A 17,162-nucleotide genomic window follows, 5' to 3' on the forward strand; every position below is an offset into this window, starting at 1 on the left:
AATGTTATTTAATGCCTCTTAAGTGAAATTGATTGGGAAATACATCACAAAATTTACCTAACAGTAACAGTTACTTTTCAAAATAGGATTTCATGTGCAAGACATATGGGCTTTATGAATGTTATCTATTGTAATTACAGATTGCATCATGTAACTGTGCATAAAACGTTCAACATCTCAAAAGTAAGATACTACTAACACAATAATACATCAGCCATAATATCAGATACTTCACTCTCATACTTTCACTTTTGTAAAATTTACTTTCGGACATTTATCTGTATCATTAGTATAACAACAATTATAATCATATTATTGTTGTAATTATTATAATACTATCTAGATTATTAATTAATAACATGCCACACCCACAATAAGAGAGTCAGAGACACAATCAGAAAGCCGAGAGTTTAACTTCCGGGTGTGCGTCCAATCAGGTTTTCGTTCAGGAGTCCCACTGCTCACTGAGCCAATCCGATCCAGAATAGTGTGGAGGGGTGACCAATCGGATCGCTGTGTTACGCGTCGTCGTCCCGCCCCCTGCTCATTCAGCAGACGGAGGAGCTCCTGTCAGTCACCACCCGTCTCACGGAGTTGTCCCTGATGGAGACAGGACGAGCGCCGCTCTCAGACTGACCCCGGTGCATCTGGACGCTCTGAACAACAATGGCGAGTCTTTGTGTCAGAGCTGAGTGAGAAGAGGAGCTCCTCCTCTCAGCGGCAGAGTCAGAGAGTCTCCCCCCGGCACGGTGATGTGTCCCCGGCTGTGTTCGTGGCTGCTGCCGCCGCTGCTGCTGCTGTCCTGCTGCCTGGACGTGTCCTCACATGAAGTCCCCGGGGCCTCGGTCCTCAGTGCCGCGGACACTCTGGTGTGGGGACCGGGACTGGAGGCCGACGTTGTTCTCCCGGCTCGGTTCTTCTACATCCAGGCGGTGGACAGCTCCGGGCGGAAGTAAGTCACTCTCGGGCCCAGTGCAGATCTGTTGTTGGAGCCATAACTTTGACTTTTCCGTTGTGGCAACCTGGATGTCACTGCTCTGCTTTCAAGAGCTCCACGTAGCGTCTGACTGGAGATGAGCAAAGTTAAACATGTATTATATAGATTCATATAATCTCTGCAACTTTGTTTACTTGAGTCAACAGACAAAGTTGGACAAATGGCATATCCATTATTGATTGAATGAATAAAGGAGACATTAAGGCACAGTTCTGTCAAGACTTCGTCATCAATGTTTGTGTTTCTATGAGGGCTAGATTCATTTTTTTATGAATGGTGACCCTGAACTGCAAAACGTCAAATCACAAAACACAACAGAAAACACAACAATAATACAGAACAACAAGAAAGGAAACACAACGAAAAATCACAAACAACAACAGAAAGTCAGAAAATAAATCACAATAGCAAATACAAACAGAAAACAACATGACAACAAATCACAATGGTATTAACTTCTAAAGGTAAAAGAACATACCTGCTACCAATAAGGCTTGTCTCTGATTGGATGGATGTACTCTGTCTTTTAAACAGTAAAGAAATGCTGATTATATTTCTGATTTGTCGTTGCAAATGCGATTTGTTGTCAACTTTTGTGATTTGCACTTTAGAGCCACCATACTTAACCTGGGAAACTAAATGTCCTCTAATGTTGCACACACTTTTCCTAATGCAATTTTAAATGGTTCTCATGTGGGCTTGCGCTGTCTCTGAGACGTCCTGGTTGCGAAGTGTAGAGACGGGTGGAAACATAACCTCCCTCCAGTTCTGATGAGACAGGTCACTGTTACAGAATCTCTATTAACAACTCAACACAGCTCGATTACAAAGAAAGTAATCGTAGACGTAAATCTTTGAACCGTGCGTGGTGTAGTGTGAAAGATGAAATGCTAAACTAGTCGATAATGGCTAGACATGAAAAGTCTGCGCCTCAGGCACAAAGATGTTAGAGAACCTCCAGTGACCCCTTTCATCCAAAAGCTGAGGGTATCCCACTCCATGCATAGTCACTCAGTGGGTGTCACTTTCACACGTGCTTTGCCATGAGATTATATCAGCAGCAACATACACTGAACAACAAAAATGAACACAACACAATAAAGGTTCAGCACAATAATGATCCTAAACAGATCTACAGCTCGAACAATACAGATTTTTGGTGGCCGATTGTTATTATTTATACAATCAGATGTATCCCATCTGTCATACCCATCTGCACATTCCAGCATGCCAGGTTTTTCCAGCTCTTCTCCTAACAGGAGCTCGTTCTCCATGTTCTTTCCCTCACAGTGTCACAGCTTCCCCTGGTGAGAAAACCTTCGACGTGAAGATTTTGTCTCCGGTGGAGCAGTTCACCAGGATTTGGATCCAGGTCCTGGATCGTCGTGATGGGTCATTCCTGGTTCGATACAGAATGTACGCCACCTACACAGACCTTCACATCCACGTTCTGCTCAAGAACAAGCATGTCGCCAAGTCGCCGTTCATTCTCAAAGGTAGAACACACCTCAAGCTGCTGACAAAGTACGTTTTGATTTGGAATTGTCTGGATCTTTTAGGTCACAATAGAAAAGCTCATGTTCCTGCATGTGAAAGATCTTATTGCTGTTTCTGTGTTTGTCCTCCACAGGCCCAGTCTACCATGAGGTCTGTGACTGTCCCCAGCCCAGTGGTTCTGTATGGGAGGCCCACATGCACTGTCCTCAGTCCTTCCCCCAGATAGACAGGGACCTTTCTCTTTACGAGAGTGTTGACCCTGATCGTAACGCTGAGGAGATCCCACAGCGCTTTGGACAGCGGCAAAGCCTCTGTCATTATACCATCAAAGACAACAAGGTACACAACACCTGAGACACCAAAACCACTAAAAACAGACAAACTAAGCAGCAACATCAGCAATAAACATCCAAATCATCATGTTAGAAATATTAAATGTGCATGAAATATTTCTCGCCGTAAATATGGCTCAAAAGATGCTGATACATCAGCGTTTGGGTTGAGTGAAGGTGTCATTAAAAAACAACGTCTGGTACGAAACACCAAGTGAGTGGTGATATTTTATTCTTAGCACAGTTTGTAAAGTAATGTAATGATTTATCTGTAGTTAAATTAACAGCGAAGAAGTGAGGTCCATTAACACATTTGTCATTTTACAAGAAAATCCCCAGTTTGCCTTTTAAATAGACAGAGGATAGTTAAGTAGAGTAATAAAGGGTCGTGTTTCCTTGGGCTGAATAGTAGTTAGGGACATAGATTAATGTGAAGTCGGCCAGGAGAGCCTGAGGCTGTGCGACACACCTGTAAGAGCAGCGTGTTATCCCGTGTTCAAGCGTACAATCTTCTCAAAATACCACCGTCGATCCAGGTGGCTGTAACAGTGATATGTCTAAACCTTATTCACACAGTGCTAACATTATCTGGACGTATTAGTAATCCGTTGTCAATCATTCCCACTCCCTGTTTGTCATTTCTGCGTTATGTTTCTGTGTTCCTGTGTTCCTCATTATTTGGTTGTCATTTCTTTGTATATCTCATTGGGAACAGGGGTGTGACAACAGAGTAGGCAAAGCAGGCAATTCCCTGGGGCCCATGAGAAAGGCTCATCAGTCCACAGCAACAACAACCACCTTAAATGTTATGATCTGCTCTGTACATAAAACCGTATTGGTTTGGTTCAATATAGGGGCCCCCAAGTCTCATTTGTCTGGGGCCCATACAATCTATGATTGTGAATTAAGTCCTGTGATACACATTTGAGTTTCTTCTTGATAACTGAAATACTAGTCTGACAAAACTGTTTTGTCTGAAGCTTTCCTGAGCAGGTGACGGTAGCTCAGCTGTTATGCTGATGGATCTGTTGACATGTTGGTTCAGTAGCTGTTATCATTTTATTATAGGACTTTAAATTTGAATTAGTCTAAAGTTAAGCATTAAAAATGAATTCCTGAGCCCTAATGTGTTAATTTTATGTTCTTATAACTTTTTTGAATTTGCTTCAGGTTTACGTGAAAACGTTGGGAGAACATGTAGGTTTTAGGATCTTTATGGATTCTATCCTCCTGTCACTCACCAGGAAGGTAAGCTCTTCTTTAGCAGTATTCAGACATTTTTATTCTCCACACACCTCATGATAAGTTTTATTTATCATTCCATTCTTGACTATTATCTTCCACATAATTTAATATATTTAATTAGGCGGTTGTAGCATTATATATGAATTCAAAGTCTTTAATAAGGCACGCACAGTATCTCCTCTCTTTTGAGATATTATTCTTCTAATATTGTTTTGTAATGACTGACACTTTCCTTCACACGAACACACACCAGTTTTCTTCTCTGTATTGTTGTTTGTGTGCAGGTGCAGCTCCCTGACATTGAGTTTTTTGTTAACCTGGGTGACTGGCCACTGGAGAAGAGGAAACCAGGTGACAAGCTCCATCCCATCTTTTCTTGGTGCGGCTCCAACAATACTAGAGATATTGTCATGCCCACGTACGACCTGACTGAGTCTGTCCTGGAGACCATGGGAAGGTAAGTGTCCAAAAAGGAAATTATAAAGCAATTTTGATTAAGCTACATGATTCATTTACTCTATAAAAGTAAAAGTCGACACATACTGAGCAACTTATGCAAATCAACTCCCCCATCACCACCTGTAAGTACAGTGAACAACCATTTTCGAAATAGTCGGCAAAAAAAACCTCAGGAATGTCATCCGGAGAGTCCACCATAATTCTTACAAGTATAAAAGAATAAAAAAACAGGTCTCCAAAACTTGAGCTTTTTCCTTCATTGAGCAGAGGATCTGCAGTCAGGTGGGATTCATTCCACAGTGGGTTCTAACAGTGACCTTGTGTCACAGGGAGCTTATACGACAGTAATATTAAGATTCTGTGGACATTTTAATAATACATTCTGTATTTTTTTTCTGGTTGGTTTGGTAGATTTGATAAATGAACTTGTTCAGGACAATCTGATATGAATATAAACTTAGCTTGTCTATAAATACAAAAAAAAACATTGAGTCTTTCAGTATCTAGGTCTTAAGTCAATGTTATGAAGGTTTTTAAATATCTTTCTTTAGCAGGTGACAGTGTGGACAGGCCTGTTCCCTGACACCGCCACAGTGCAGACAGAGTAATGAAACTCAAATAAACCTGTGTCAGGATGCTCATTATTTTCTCTGCATGCCTCTCTGCTTGTATAAAGCCTCATGCATTTTTATGAAGTGTGAGATGGCTGATTTGTGCGTGACAAAAACTCCCAGCAAACCCAGACATAGCCTGGATTCAGCCCTGCAGAAAGTCTCACCCTGTATTGACACCAGGGTATTATTTATATACCTGTATGAAGACATACATTTAAAGTTCCAGATGCTGATATGAATGAATGTGCCAGATTTGACTTTCATCATTGTGTCCACCCAATCAACAGAGTAAGTCTGGACATGATGTCAGTTCAGGCCAACTCAGGGCCGCCATGGCCAGAGAAGAACACCACGGCCTTCTGGAGGGGGAGGGACAGTCGTCAGGAGCGACTGGAGCTGGTCAAACTATCAAGGGCTCATCCTCACATGATAGACGCAGCTTTCACCAACTTCTTCTTCTTCAAGCACGACGAGAGTCTCTACGGGCCCTTGGTCAAACACGTCTCATTCTTTGACTTTTTCAAGGTAAGTGCACCGTTATAGCTGGCAGTGTCTTCTAAAAAATAAACCTTGAAGAAACGCAGTCTGCACAAAAAGGCAGGAGGCTCAGGTGAAGCAGTGTCTATGATAAAGACTCATATTTTCTTCTGGACAGATCTAAAGGTCCAGTTACTTGTTGTCAGAACACACATCTTCGGTTAGGTTTCCATGTAGCTCTAAATGTTCCCTCGCTACTCTAACTAGCACTGATTTTTTAAATTTGTGTTCCATGTCCACCTCCAGTACAAGTACCAAATAAACATTGACGGCACGGTGGCAGCGTATCGGCTGCCGTACCTGTTGGCAGGAGACAGTGTGGTGTTAAAGCAGGACTCGGGCTACTACGAGCATTTTTACAATGAGCTGCGACCATGGGAGCACTTCATCCCAATAAGGGCGGACCTGGGAGACCTGCTGGAAAAGATCCAGTGGGCCCGTGACCACGATGAAGAGGTGATGATGATTATTCATTTGGTTTTTAACACCATTTGATCTGGTATGAATTTTTTGAGGGGATACTTGTTGGCCTCGCTCTTCTGTGTTGTGATTAAAAAATGAAGCCAAGTCCCTCTGATTCTTCTTTCAGGTAAAGAAAATTGCACTGGCAGGTCAACAGTTTGCCCGCAATCATCTTATGGGAGACAGTATACTTTGTTACTACTACAAACTTTTCCAGGTACAGTACTACAAGAAAGTTTGTACCCCTCTTCCTCATCACACAATCATCCAGGGCTCGCAAATATATTACGTTGGTGTTGATAAACAATATTTAAGTTATTCTGGATAAAATAATTTCACATAATTCAGAAATATGTTTTAATAAGGTTGTTGTTATCATGATGAACTGCCTCTGCCTGTTGTATTTCTCTCTGTGAGTTCAATTTTCTTCTTGAAGGCATATGCCAAACTCCAGGTGACTGCGCCTGCGGTTCGTAAGGACATGGAGCTTGTAAAGCAGCCGACTGACGACCTGTTCCCATGTTACTGCCACAGGACGAGGGTAAAGGACACAGATATGTTTCCCTTGCATCAAATGACTTTTATACATTCTCCACCTAAAATACTGCAGGTTGCACCTAAAGGTTACTCAAACAGAGTTTTGTAACATAATGTATATACATCACTCCTAATTCTAACGTCCGTGTTTTTGTTTGTTTTTTAGGCAAAAGATGAACTTTGATGGACCTGTCACTTACAGAGAAGTCCTTCATATCTGATATAGTGCCAAATAATTTGTACAAATGTGGATTAATTGTATGAATGAGTGATGTTGATAAATATCACCTTAGGTCATCTTTTTTAAATAAATGTATTTCTTTTTTACATGTGTATGTTTTTTTATCTGCTATTATATTACACACTCACACACATTCAGAAAGGCCTTATATCAATTTCAATCAAAGTATTAGACAATTGTATTATTTGATATCTATAGATATCAGCCATTAAGTTGGTTGATATCTACTCTACTGTTATTTGCATCTCTTTTTTTTCTGTTCTCTGTCATTACCCTATAATGTACACTTACCATGCTTCACATGGGCTGTCAACATTATTCCTGATTTCTCTGTATACTGATAGATAGATAGATAGGTAGATAGATAGATAGATAGATAGATAGATAGATGTGTTTTTTTCCAATGGAAAAAAGTCGTACATTGAAGTTGTAAAAACTACTCCCAACCGCTAGATGTCACTAGTCAGCAGCCATGTCACGAGGTATCGCAGAAGCGATGGAGAAGTTTGTGGAGGTAAATATGAACTTTCCATCTTCTAAAGTAAGAGAGACACGATCCTGGTACAACACCAGCTTTAACTCTCTGTTGCAGTCGCTGTTTAGTTTAGGTAATGTGTCAAACTGCGTCATTCCCCACAAGAGACATGTGTTAAAGCTAAATGTCGCTGTGGTGGACGCTGCCTCTTGTTTCCGGTGCAGGACACAGTGAAGGTGCAGGTGGGGACAAAGTGTGTGGACGCCGCTGTGTGTGTCCCTGCCTCAGAGACACGTGTCCGCTCCGCGGTGATCCTCACACATGGAGCCGGTGGAGACATGCACCTCTCTCACCTCGTGTCTCTGGCTCACTCTCTGGCCTCAAGCGGCTTCATCTGCCTGCGTTTCACCTGCAGAGCCTTAAACCTGAGCTACAGGGTGAAGGTGTTCCACGCTGTGTGGGTGAGGGGCTCCGTTCATTCAACAGACACTGTTTACATCCTCGTTCTGTGGGAATCTGCAGGAGTAAGATGTGGTTTCCTCTTACAGGACTATTTGAAATCACTGCAGAGGTTTAACATCAAGCACATATTCATTGGAGGTGGGTGATACACAGTGTTTTATACAGTGTGTGTGTGACTTTGCATTACAATTAAAGATTTGTACCCTTACTGTACAAGTTAAACTGAAATCAATCTGTTTGCTAGGCAATCAGCCCCCCTTTAAAAACACATTTAAATGTACTAATGATATTAATAATAATGATATCTTTGTTTATATAGCTCTTCGTAAAATAATGTTGCAAAGTGTTTCACAAATAAAAGACACAAGTACATACAAATTAAATGAAAACAATGAAAACAGCATGCACCGCCCAGTACAAAAACTAGAATTAGGTAGAATCAGGGAATTCAATATGATAAAAGAAAGTTTTCAGCTTTGATTTTAAGGAAGTTACTGACTCACCCTGCTGTATTCCGTTGGGTAGGCTGTTCCAGAGCCTTATAGCTCTTATTTCAAAATCTCTGTCCCCCTGGTCTTTAGCTGAGAATCTGGAGTTAAACTGCCAGAGGATTTCGAAGCGTCAGCCGGGTTGTAGATCTGCAATAAACTGAGGAGTCAGACCGAAACGTAATGTCCTTTTTCCCTAACTCATCTTTCCTCCAAGTTTCGTGGTCATCCATCCTGTGGTTTTTGCGTAATCCTGATAAGTGTCTTATAAACAGACAAACAAATGCAGACAGAAACAGAACCTCTTCGGTGGAGGTAATAATAAAACCAACAACTTTTAAAGCCAATCAATGAAATTCACAATTCCCATTTTAATATTTTGTGGGTTCACTTGACAAGATCACATATTGTCTGAAAAACGTAATATTGTGCATTAAACTCTTGTGTTGCGGCTGTTTGGGATTTATTCTCTGTATAACGTGTGTGTCTCCACAGGCAGGTCAATGGGGAGTCGTGCCGCTGCAGCTTTAGCCCGACAGCTGAGTGAGGGAACAGAGGGAGCGGTGCAGGGTGTCATCTGCCTGTCTTTCCCTCTGCACCCCCCAGGACAGACACACACCCACCGCCAGAGGAGTGAGGATCTCAGGGCACTGCCAGAACACGTGCCAGTGCTGTTTGTGTCAGGCACCGAGGACAACATGTGTGATAAGGTGAGTTTGCCTCCACTGTTTTAAATGTGCATTATATGGACAAAAGTAGAGGGACACACCTCTTAATCATGGTATTCATGTGTTTCATTCAGTTCTATTGTCATTGGTTGGACTTGTCCCTTAATGCGTCAGCTTACCAAGACGTTTTGGACAATTCTATGCTTTCAACTTTGTGGGAACAGTTTGGGGAAGACCCTTTTCTGTCCATGACTCTGCTCCAGTGCACAAAGCAGGGTCCATAAAGTTTTGACAGGCCAGCACGGAGCACTGACCTCAACCCCATCGACCCTCTAGTCGAACGTCAGTGTCTGACCTCACAGACGCTCTTCTGGATGAATGGGCAAAACACAGAAACACTCCAAAATCTTGTTGAAAGCCGTCCCAGAAGAGTGGAAGCTGTTATGGCTGCAATATGGGACCAACACCATATTAAAGCCACGGATTTGAATGGGATGTCATAAAAGCTTCTGTAGGTGTAAGAGGTGTCCCAATGTCTTTGTCCATATAGTGTATGTATTTTTTTGTCTTTATTTTAAAGTTGTAGATATCATTTGTTGGTGGGCAGTGGAAAATCCAGTCCTGTAATCAACTGCATGAATTGCAACTTAAGAAATGCTGTTTTCTGATTAATCCACAGTTGTAGCTTGTGCAATGTATTTTGTGCCACAACAATGATTTTGCTTTCTGTCTTTGCTCAGGTGCTTTTTGACACGATGGTGACAGAGTTAAAAGCTCCAACTGAGGTTTACTGGGTAAAAGGAGGCAGCCACGGGCTGTCAGTGAAGGGCAGGTCAGAGGAGTCTGTGATGGATGAAGTCAACTTACAAGTCATTACCTGGATAAGTAAACAGGAAGCACAGATCAGTTAATGTCATGTTTGTTTAGATGTGTTTGTTGAATTAAGTGTATTTGTCACAGAGAGTCTTTTGTTTTTCAGAAATTTCGTAAAAACCTAATGGAGATATTATTTAAATCAACCAAAACCACATTTTTATTACCTAACAAAACAACTTTTTACATTCAGCCCTTGTAGCTGGACATTTGCATCTGACCTCAGTGGCTCATCTACAACTCAATGAAAAGCTCCACAAGAAAGTGACTTTAAAAACTACAACAGACTTTCTTTGACAGTTCAAGTAAGTTTAACAAGAAATTATGCAAAGTGGTAAAATGCAGTGCAGGTGTCTGGTTTATAAGATGTAATACACAGTTTTCAGTTTAAGTTGCCTGTCAAGGAAAATAATGTATAATGAAGATCTGAGTTATTTTGAATGAATAATCAAGTAACATTTCATATTGTGGTGCTGCTGCTGTGCTGTTGATGTAGATAGGAGTAGTTCACGGTGCCAGTCATCAGTGCATTATATACTTTTATTTATATGAAATAATATTTCATTAAAGTAACACATTTATATCAGACTGCATTGATTGGTTGATTGTATTGTGAAAATAATTTACAAATTTAAACTGATCTAAAATAAAGTAGTAGTGTCACTGATCAAGTTGAGGCTCTTTCGAAAAATGCAATCAGACTCAATCTTCTAATATATGAGACTAGACTTGGTCGATTAAGAAATGTTGGAGGGAATAATTGTTAAGTATTTTATTTTAAAATAAATATATACTTCCAGACTTTCCAGGTTCATGTCTGATAAATATCTTTTTATAAAGTCACAGACAATAAACTAAAAGGTTGATTGAAAATGTTGTGCACTGGGCTCAACCTGCATCATAACACAATTAAAGGAATGATGGAGCCAATAATAAAAATGAAAGATACAGTTCAAGCTATTTTAATTTGTGGTGTTATTTAGCATTTGTTAATATAGATAGTTAGAATAGATACACTTATTATTTGTATTATTATTATTATGTAAGAACTGTGCAGCACTGTAGGCACCTCAGCTTTTGCTTGGACCAGCATGCACCTTGGGGTCTATGATTTTTTAAGAGGCAGCAGGAGTCATGATGTCATTCAAGGATAAATAAAAGGATAAATAACCCAGAAGAAAAGACTGTGTGGACGATGGACACAAGCAGTGTATGACGTCAACTTTGATTTTGGTTACAGACTATTAGAGATTCGGGTAATTTGTACTCAGCCTGAATGATACCAGCTGAAGTTTTACTCTGGAAGTCGGTCCAACAATGTCTCCTCCATCCCTCTGGATGATGCTCGGCTCATCTCTGAGGCGCCATCATGTGAGGATTAGATGTCAGTATGACAGCGCCCTCTGCTGGGGATTTGAGGGGAGTCATCCTAGGATCCTGCAGAGTCAAGAAGTCACCATCCCTGTCCTGTGTTGCCATGGCAGCCAGGAACATCTCCCTCCTGTCTGCAGCTGCCACTCAGCTTCACGGAAGCAGCACGGTCCTCAGTTTCTCTGGATGTATATTCTGCAGACAGCTGACCCACCCACTCTCCTCCCGCAGGTCTTCATGAGCTGACTGGACCTCGATGATGATGATGAAACATCAGCTGCTTATTAAAGGTCCAGTGTGCAGAATTTGGGGGCAAAAATAAGAATAATATCCATTAATTAACATTTTTTTCATTTGTGTAGAGGACTTTGGCTTTGGGTCCGATTTATGATAAACTGATACATTTATTTTGATGTAGTTTTATCTCAGTATTTGAAATGATGAGCAATAGAGAGAAATAGTTAGAGGTTTTCTGACAGATTGTTAAACTACCAATAATGAGAACAATATTAACATGATTAAGTAGTTAGAATTGGAGAGGGTTAGACCTGTTCAAGATTTATTTCTGTATATTATAGAATATAGTTCAACATAGGCTAACTTCTTAAAAAGGTCCAGATACATTTAGTTCATTAATTCTACTACTACTAATAGCAGTAATGTAATTAAATCCACAGCAGCCACAGGAGCAGCTAAGATTAGTCTGTATTGTTTTTCCAACATTTTTTTCTCGATTTCTCAGACAATAATTGATGGATCTTGATGAAAAAAATCTGACCTGTTAAGAAGACTGAGATTTACGACTTTAATCTACTTTAGTTTACTCTACAGTGCAACAGCTCCTTATCCTGTGACACCGACATGCTGATTTCCCCCTGTCTGATTAGACTGTTACGTCCAAGAAAAGATGAAGAGAGACAAAGGAAAAGGAAATTGGGCAGACATAGCAGAGGGACAATTAAAGACTGCACACAATACTCTGGTCCCAATATACACAGATGGGTCAAAGGAGCCAAACAATATATAAAATATACTTTTATACAGTAGAGATGTTGGTAATACAGTGGACAGAGCAAAACAAGACAGAGGTTATAGTATGTTTAAATTCACTATCAGTATTGGTATCACTACAATCAGTGTCATCCCACTGCAGAGCAAATATTCCTTATGAAATATATAAAACACTTTATAGACTGCATCATTCACTAACTGAAGTCAGGTGTGGATCCCAGCTCACAGAGGCATTGTGTGAAATGAAATGACAGACTCACTCTCAAGCATTAAAACAGGAAATAAGTGTGGAGGTAACATTCAGTAAGGCTGAAGCCAAAACTAGAATTAGAAGTAGCATCATGACTGACTGGCAAAAAACACGCTGATCCACACTCCAGCCTGGTAGGTGGCGGTAATGCACCTTCAACGTTCGGTGCCACCCGCCAGGAAACAACCAGAAGAAGAAGAAGAAGAAGAAGAAGAAGAAGAAGAAGAAGAAGAAGAAGAAGAACGTACTTTCTTTAGTTTCTGTGCGCTGTGCCTTTAACATGGACTCTGACGTCACGGTGCGGTCGGCTTCGATTGGCTGGCTCACTTCCGGGTGTGAGTTGCTCCTGCAGAGCAGCATGGCAGCTGAACCGTGGAACAGAGTAAACATTTCCTTCCCTGGAGCTGTTTCAAGTGTCCGGGTAACTTTCAGCTCAGCTACAGGTACCACCGCAGTTCATCCTAGAACAATATGGCGCGCATCTCACACTGCTGCGTCATGTCGCTTCCAGTCCAGCTGTGCTGTGCTAGTGTGCTAGGCTGTGCTTGTGTGTTGTGCTAGTGTGCTAGGCTGTGCTTGTGTGTTGTGCTAGTGCACTGTGCTAATGTGCTGGGCTGTGCGCTTGGCTAGTGCATAGTGCTAATGTGCTGGCGTAGTGTCCTGTGTTATTGTGCTGTGCTAGCGTACTGTGCTAATGTGCTGGGCTGTGCTAGTGCATAGTGCTATGATGTGATAGTGCACTGTGCTAATGGGCTGGGCTAGTGTGCTGGGCTAGTGTGCTGGGCTAGTATGCTGTGCTAGTATGCTGTGCTAGTGCACTGTGCTATGATGTGATAGTGTGCTGTGCTGGACTCTGCTGTACTGTGCTGCACCTCCATGTCCTCCCTCGTGTGTGAGTTGTTCATGTGTGTATCGTCGCTGTCTTGCAGGTAAAAATGTTGCAGCTCTGTTGGTTGAAAACGAGAACGTCCTCAAACTGCTCCGCAGTGAGGTTCTTCAGACGGAGGTCCGCGTTCTCTACGAGCTGCTGTACATCCTCAACAACAGCTTCAGGGGAAACAAGACGCTCAAAAGTTTAAAGCAGGTGAGGATGTGTGATCTGCTTCAGTGGGTTTACTGTGTCCATGTTTCTCAGTTGTGTTTCACATCTTGTCTTATCTGCCCCCAGGTTGAACAATGTGTAAACAGGCTGAAGAACATGAAGCTGGACGTGGCTCTTGATGAACTGACTTATCTGTGTCCCAACAGGATTCAAAGGTAGTTAAAACTTGGTTAGTGTGACATGGTGGTTGAGCCATGTATCCTGTCTTTATTGAGTATTCATCGATTTGAATAAACACATATACTTAAATAAACGCCCAACAACAACGTTCTCAGTAAAAGAGAGACTTATCACATACTCTTGAATGTAGGTAATGATCTTGATAAAGAATAATAAATAATAAAATACGACAAAGAGTAGATACTCTTCATACAATATGGAAGAAAAACAAGAATCTACATTATGAAGAATCTTCAAAGATCACTCATCCTTTTCTCACTTACTGTCATCTGTGTTTTTTGTGTAAAACAAACCAAGCAGTGAAAATAAATCAAGCTTCAGTCAGTTGTAGATCCATTTACTATGAGTTGAGGTACTTTCACATCAGCTGGAGACATCTGGGTGTGTTTAAAAGAAAAAAAAAACAATTAACTAAAATTGGGGTGTTAATTTAATCCCAAATAAATCACAACAGAGTACAAAAAATGCTCTTCACTCCAAGTTTAATCAATGTGCTTGGTAGCCTTAGTAATTAAGCAGTAATTATGGGATGTTTGTGCTTGTGTGTGTGTGTTTTTAGAGGACTCGGCATCAAGACTGGTGATTGTGATGTTCCCAGTCAGCCAATGCTGGAGTGGCTCTGTCTCAAAGTGCTGGGAGCTACCCAGCTGATGAGCTGCACGTTGGACCGCTGCATCAGAGCATTCTCGTATCCTTTCCAAATGTGGTACTGTTGTGAAACATGATAGAAATCTTTGAAGATGTGAATCTGTATGTTTGAATTGAGTGTCTGCCTCTTTAATCAATTAAGTCACCTCATGCCCTTAACAGATTTGTTTCAGACTCTCAAATCAGCAGATGAAATTGGAGTTTGTTATCTTGAATTTGGTGATAACCAGCTTGCTCAGTCGATTGTGGTGAGTGTTTGTCCTCATTGTTGAAGTTGGAAGCGGCAGAATTAGAATGTGCACTCTGAATTTGCATTAAGATTTAGAAAAGTGTTTTTTCTCCATCACCACCATCTAAATCCACCCATCTCTGTGCCTCCATCAGGGTGATTTTCCGTGGTGTCCTGGTCAGCCTGTCTACTCTGTACCAGCAGCTCCTGGAGTTCCTCAGAGAAGTCGCCCAAGCTCAGCCCATGCCCTTCCTCACAGACTTCTCCCTGCCCGCAGATGTGGCTCAGCTCCTGAGTCCTTCTCATGCATCGTTACTGATCAAAAGACCAAAGCATGGTGCCCAGGCCAAAGACCACAAGGTGACACAGAAGAAGAAGAAGAAGAAGAGATCTTCTGTTCAAGTCAGTAACAGAGGACAGAAGGGGAAGGTTAAAGAAGACCTGGGCGTGGCTATTCAAAGAGGTGTGGAGCCTTATCCTAGGATTTGTATTTTGTCTGAAACACTTAAATCAGGGGAGTAATATGATACTGTCTTAAAGTATGTGCCTGTTTGTTTCATTCATTCAAGTCAATTAGAAGTGGATAAAGAAACAAATGTCCTACTGTTCTAATATGTTCTTTAAATGTGACAGGTTAGTATAAGGCTGTTATTTTTAATAAGTAATACTGAATACAACTTTTTTTTTCTGTCTTTATTTCCAAGGTTTAGTTCATGACACAGACATGAAGCCATTTCTGGAGGTTTTCAGGAACTTTAAGGAGGTATGTGAGCAAATCGGATGCAGTGTTTATTTACCTGTCAACTGATCATCCAGTGTACTGATCCTTTGACAAATCCTTCCCACAGACACCTAACAAGAAAGACAGGGCACAAAGCTTCAAGAAACTATTGAGAGAAGCGACTTCATTCAAAGACATGGCAGCTTGTCTGGAAGAAAGGATCAGATGGTGTAAATCCCAGCAAAGACAAAAGGAAAAATGTCTTTTAACCTTCCTGCAGTTGAAGTGCCACAAGATGACGTGCCTGGAGGCTGCTGGCTATAAGTAAGAGCAGCACCACACAATAGGAAGTTGTTGAGGTAGAACTACTATGATGAGGTTGCAGTATTAAATATATATTTCTCCTGATCCTCAGTGTCCAGAGGAGGTTGCAGAGCTTCAGACAGGAAGCTCTCTGGGCTTCATCTCCTCGTGGTCCAGCGCCGAGAACCTGCCGCTTCTCTGCTGCCCTGAGGATGAACCCTCGCCAGAGAGCACGTTTCCAGTTCCTCAGGAGACAAATAAGGTTGTCAACAATCAAGACTGGTATAAAAAAGAAACACCTGTGGAGCAAGAGTAGAAGGAGGTTTGAGTTATCAGCATCTGGACTGTCAGAGGATGAACAGAGAACCTGGACCACACATAAGGAGACACCTCAGACCACTGACTGTGAAGGCCAAGATGACATAGATGATATTTTTGCCTCTGTAGGTTTGTGACACTTTGAAACAAACTCACTGTGTGCAGCTGAGCTCATTATGCTCTCTGTCTCATTCCTGTTTTTAAAATAATGAAGCCAAAGAATGTTGAGTTGGGATGTGCTGGTTGGTTTAAAGGTGAGAGTCTGGTGCAGCTCTGACCACACCCACCATCACAACAGGGATGTGGCTTGATTTAAAGACATCAGTCAGTAAAAAAGGTTTTAACTGGTGACACTTGCAATATAGGAGTTTGTGCCTTAGGTATAATAAAACCTTTTTATTATTGATCCTGTGTCTGAGTTACATGTTGCCAGGGATCAGTTGAACTCTTCATGGTTATCAATTTCTAATAACACAGTGTTTAAGCACTTTAAATTTAGAAATTTAATGGAAAATATCATATTAGGACACAAACCTCCCATCTGCAAGAAGAAAGGATTTTCTGATATTTACAAAGTGCAGGATGTCAATGCAGAAAGGTTTTAAATGCCTGTTGACTATAATACAAAATGTCTGCATAAGATGTGTATTTACATTTATCTGGATATGACATAAATGACATGGACGTGTGAGAAGGAATAAAACCAGTACAATACATCAAGGTTTTTACTCGTAACGTTTAGTCTCTGAGACTGTAATAACTAATAACAACATATCAACTCAAGATGAATGCTGAAAATGTAAAGGATTAAATTAAGATGACTGTACTCACTAACACAGTGTAAACATGATGATAGCAACTCAGTGAGAAAAAAATACTAAATAAACTCAGCTCAGTAATAAGTTAAAAATATCTTGGTCATTGTATGGGATGACAGATGAGGATATCTACAGCCATGGCGATTGCTCAAGCAAACATTTTATGCAGGTTTAGTTGGTGCACAGATGGAGTGACTATGTCAGAGTATATTGCACATATTGCCCTGTACTGCCCACCTGTGGTCAAACTACAAAAAAGCAAGCTGACAGAAACATGGAGGTGCTAACTATGATTCTATGAGATTATTACTGAAGAGACTGTCG

The 17,162-nt window shown here is 41.1% G+C and overlaps 3 protein-coding genes across 4 annotated transcripts; all 3 read left to right on the plus strand.

Annotated features, from left to right (window-relative positions):
- The first annotated feature begins 533 nt into the window (after positions 1-533).
- On the plus strand, positions 534-7,007 carry poglut2 (protein O-glucosyltransferase 2). The gene is made up of 10 exons (XM_020089766.2): positions 534-952; positions 2,288-2,493; positions 2,628-2,833; positions 3,997-4,074; positions 4,356-4,528; positions 5,432-5,669; positions 5,928-6,137; positions 6,271-6,360; positions 6,580-6,684; positions 6,847-7,007. The coding sequence occupies exons 1-10, from the start codon at positions 753-755 to the stop codon at positions 6,862-6,864; spliced, it is 1,524 nt and encodes a 507-aa protein (XP_019945325.2). The 5' UTR covers positions 534-752; the 3' UTR covers positions 6,865-7,007.
- Positions 7,008-7,327: 320 nt separating this feature from the next.
- Positions 7,328-9,959, plus strand: tex30 (testis expressed 30). Of its 2 annotated transcripts, XM_069533221.1 has the most exons (5): positions 7,386-7,435; positions 7,621-7,857; positions 7,945-7,996; positions 8,842-9,056; positions 9,755-9,959. In XM_069533221.1, exons 1-5 carry the CDS (start codon positions 7,394-7,396, stop codon positions 9,923-9,925), a joined length of 717 nt encoding a protein of 238 aa, XP_069389322.1. In that variant the 5' UTR covers positions 7,386-7,393; the 3' UTR covers positions 9,926-9,959. The 2 variants fall into 2 exon arrangements, with proteins under 2 accessions (XP_019945385.2, XP_069389322.1); XM_020089826.2 differs by lacking the exon at positions 7,945-7,996 and having other exon boundaries at positions 7,328-7,435.
- Positions 9,960-12,761: 2,802 nt separating this feature from the next.
- On the plus strand, positions 12,762-16,744 carry nepro (nucleolus and neural progenitor protein). The gene is made up of 9 exons (XM_020089644.2): positions 12,762-12,962; positions 13,449-13,603; positions 13,688-13,776; positions 14,361-14,489; positions 14,623-14,697; positions 14,834-15,141; positions 15,383-15,441; positions 15,527-15,723; positions 15,815-16,744. Exons 1-9 carry the CDS (start codon positions 12,800-12,802, stop codon positions 16,155-16,157), a joined length of 1,518 nt encoding a protein of 505 aa, XP_019945203.2. The 5' UTR covers positions 12,762-12,799; the 3' UTR covers positions 16,158-16,744.
- Positions 16,745-17,162: the final 418 nt, after the last annotated feature.

This window comes from Paralichthys olivaceus, chromosome 10 (genome assembly GCF_024713975.1).
Source record: "Paralichthys olivaceus isolate ysfri-2021 chromosome 10, ASM2471397v2, whole genome shotgun sequence".
Lineage (NCBI taxonomy): Eukaryota > Metazoa > Chordata > Actinopteri > Pleuronectiformes > Paralichthyidae > Paralichthys > Paralichthys olivaceus.

Excerpts from the sequence above, each read along its gene's own strand:
- nepro (XM_020089644.2), top strand. The coding sequence starts at position 12,800 with ATGGACTCTGACGTCACGGTGCGGTCGGCTTCGATTGGCTGGCTCACT. Across the intron at positions 12,963-13,448 it reads AACTTTCAGCTCAGCTACAG|GTAAAAATGTTGCAGCTCTG; the intron begins GTACCACCGCAG and ends GCTGTCTTGCAG. Across the intron at positions 13,777-14,360 it reads TGTCCCAACAGGATTCAAAG|AGGACTCGGCATCAAGACTG; the intron begins GTAGTTAAAACT and ends GTGTGTTTTTAG.
- poglut2 (XM_020089766.2), top strand. The coding sequence starts at position 753 with ATGTGTCCCCGGCTGTGTTCGTGGCTGCTGCCGCCGCTGCTGCTGCTG. Across the intron at positions 953-2,287 it reads GTGGACAGCTCCGGGCGGAA|TGTCACAGCTTCCCCTGGTG; the intron begins GTAAGTCACTCT and ends TTTCCCTCACAG. Across the intron at positions 6,361-6,579 it reads ACTACTACAAACTTTTCCAG|GCATATGCCAAACTCCAGGT; the intron begins GTACAGTACTAC and ends TTCTTCTTGAAG.
- tex30 (XM_069533221.1), top strand. The coding sequence starts at position 7,394 with ATGTCACGAGGTATCGCAGAAGCGATGGAGAAGTTTGTGGAG. Across the intron at positions 7,436-7,620 it reads CGATGGAGAAGTTTGTGGAG|GACACAGTGAAGGTGCAGGT; the intron begins GTAAATATGAAC and ends TTTCCGGTGCAG. Across the intron at positions 7,858-7,944 it reads AGGTGTTCCACGCTGTGTGG|GACTATTTGAAATCACTGCA; the intron begins GTGAGGGGCTCC and ends TTCCTCTTACAG.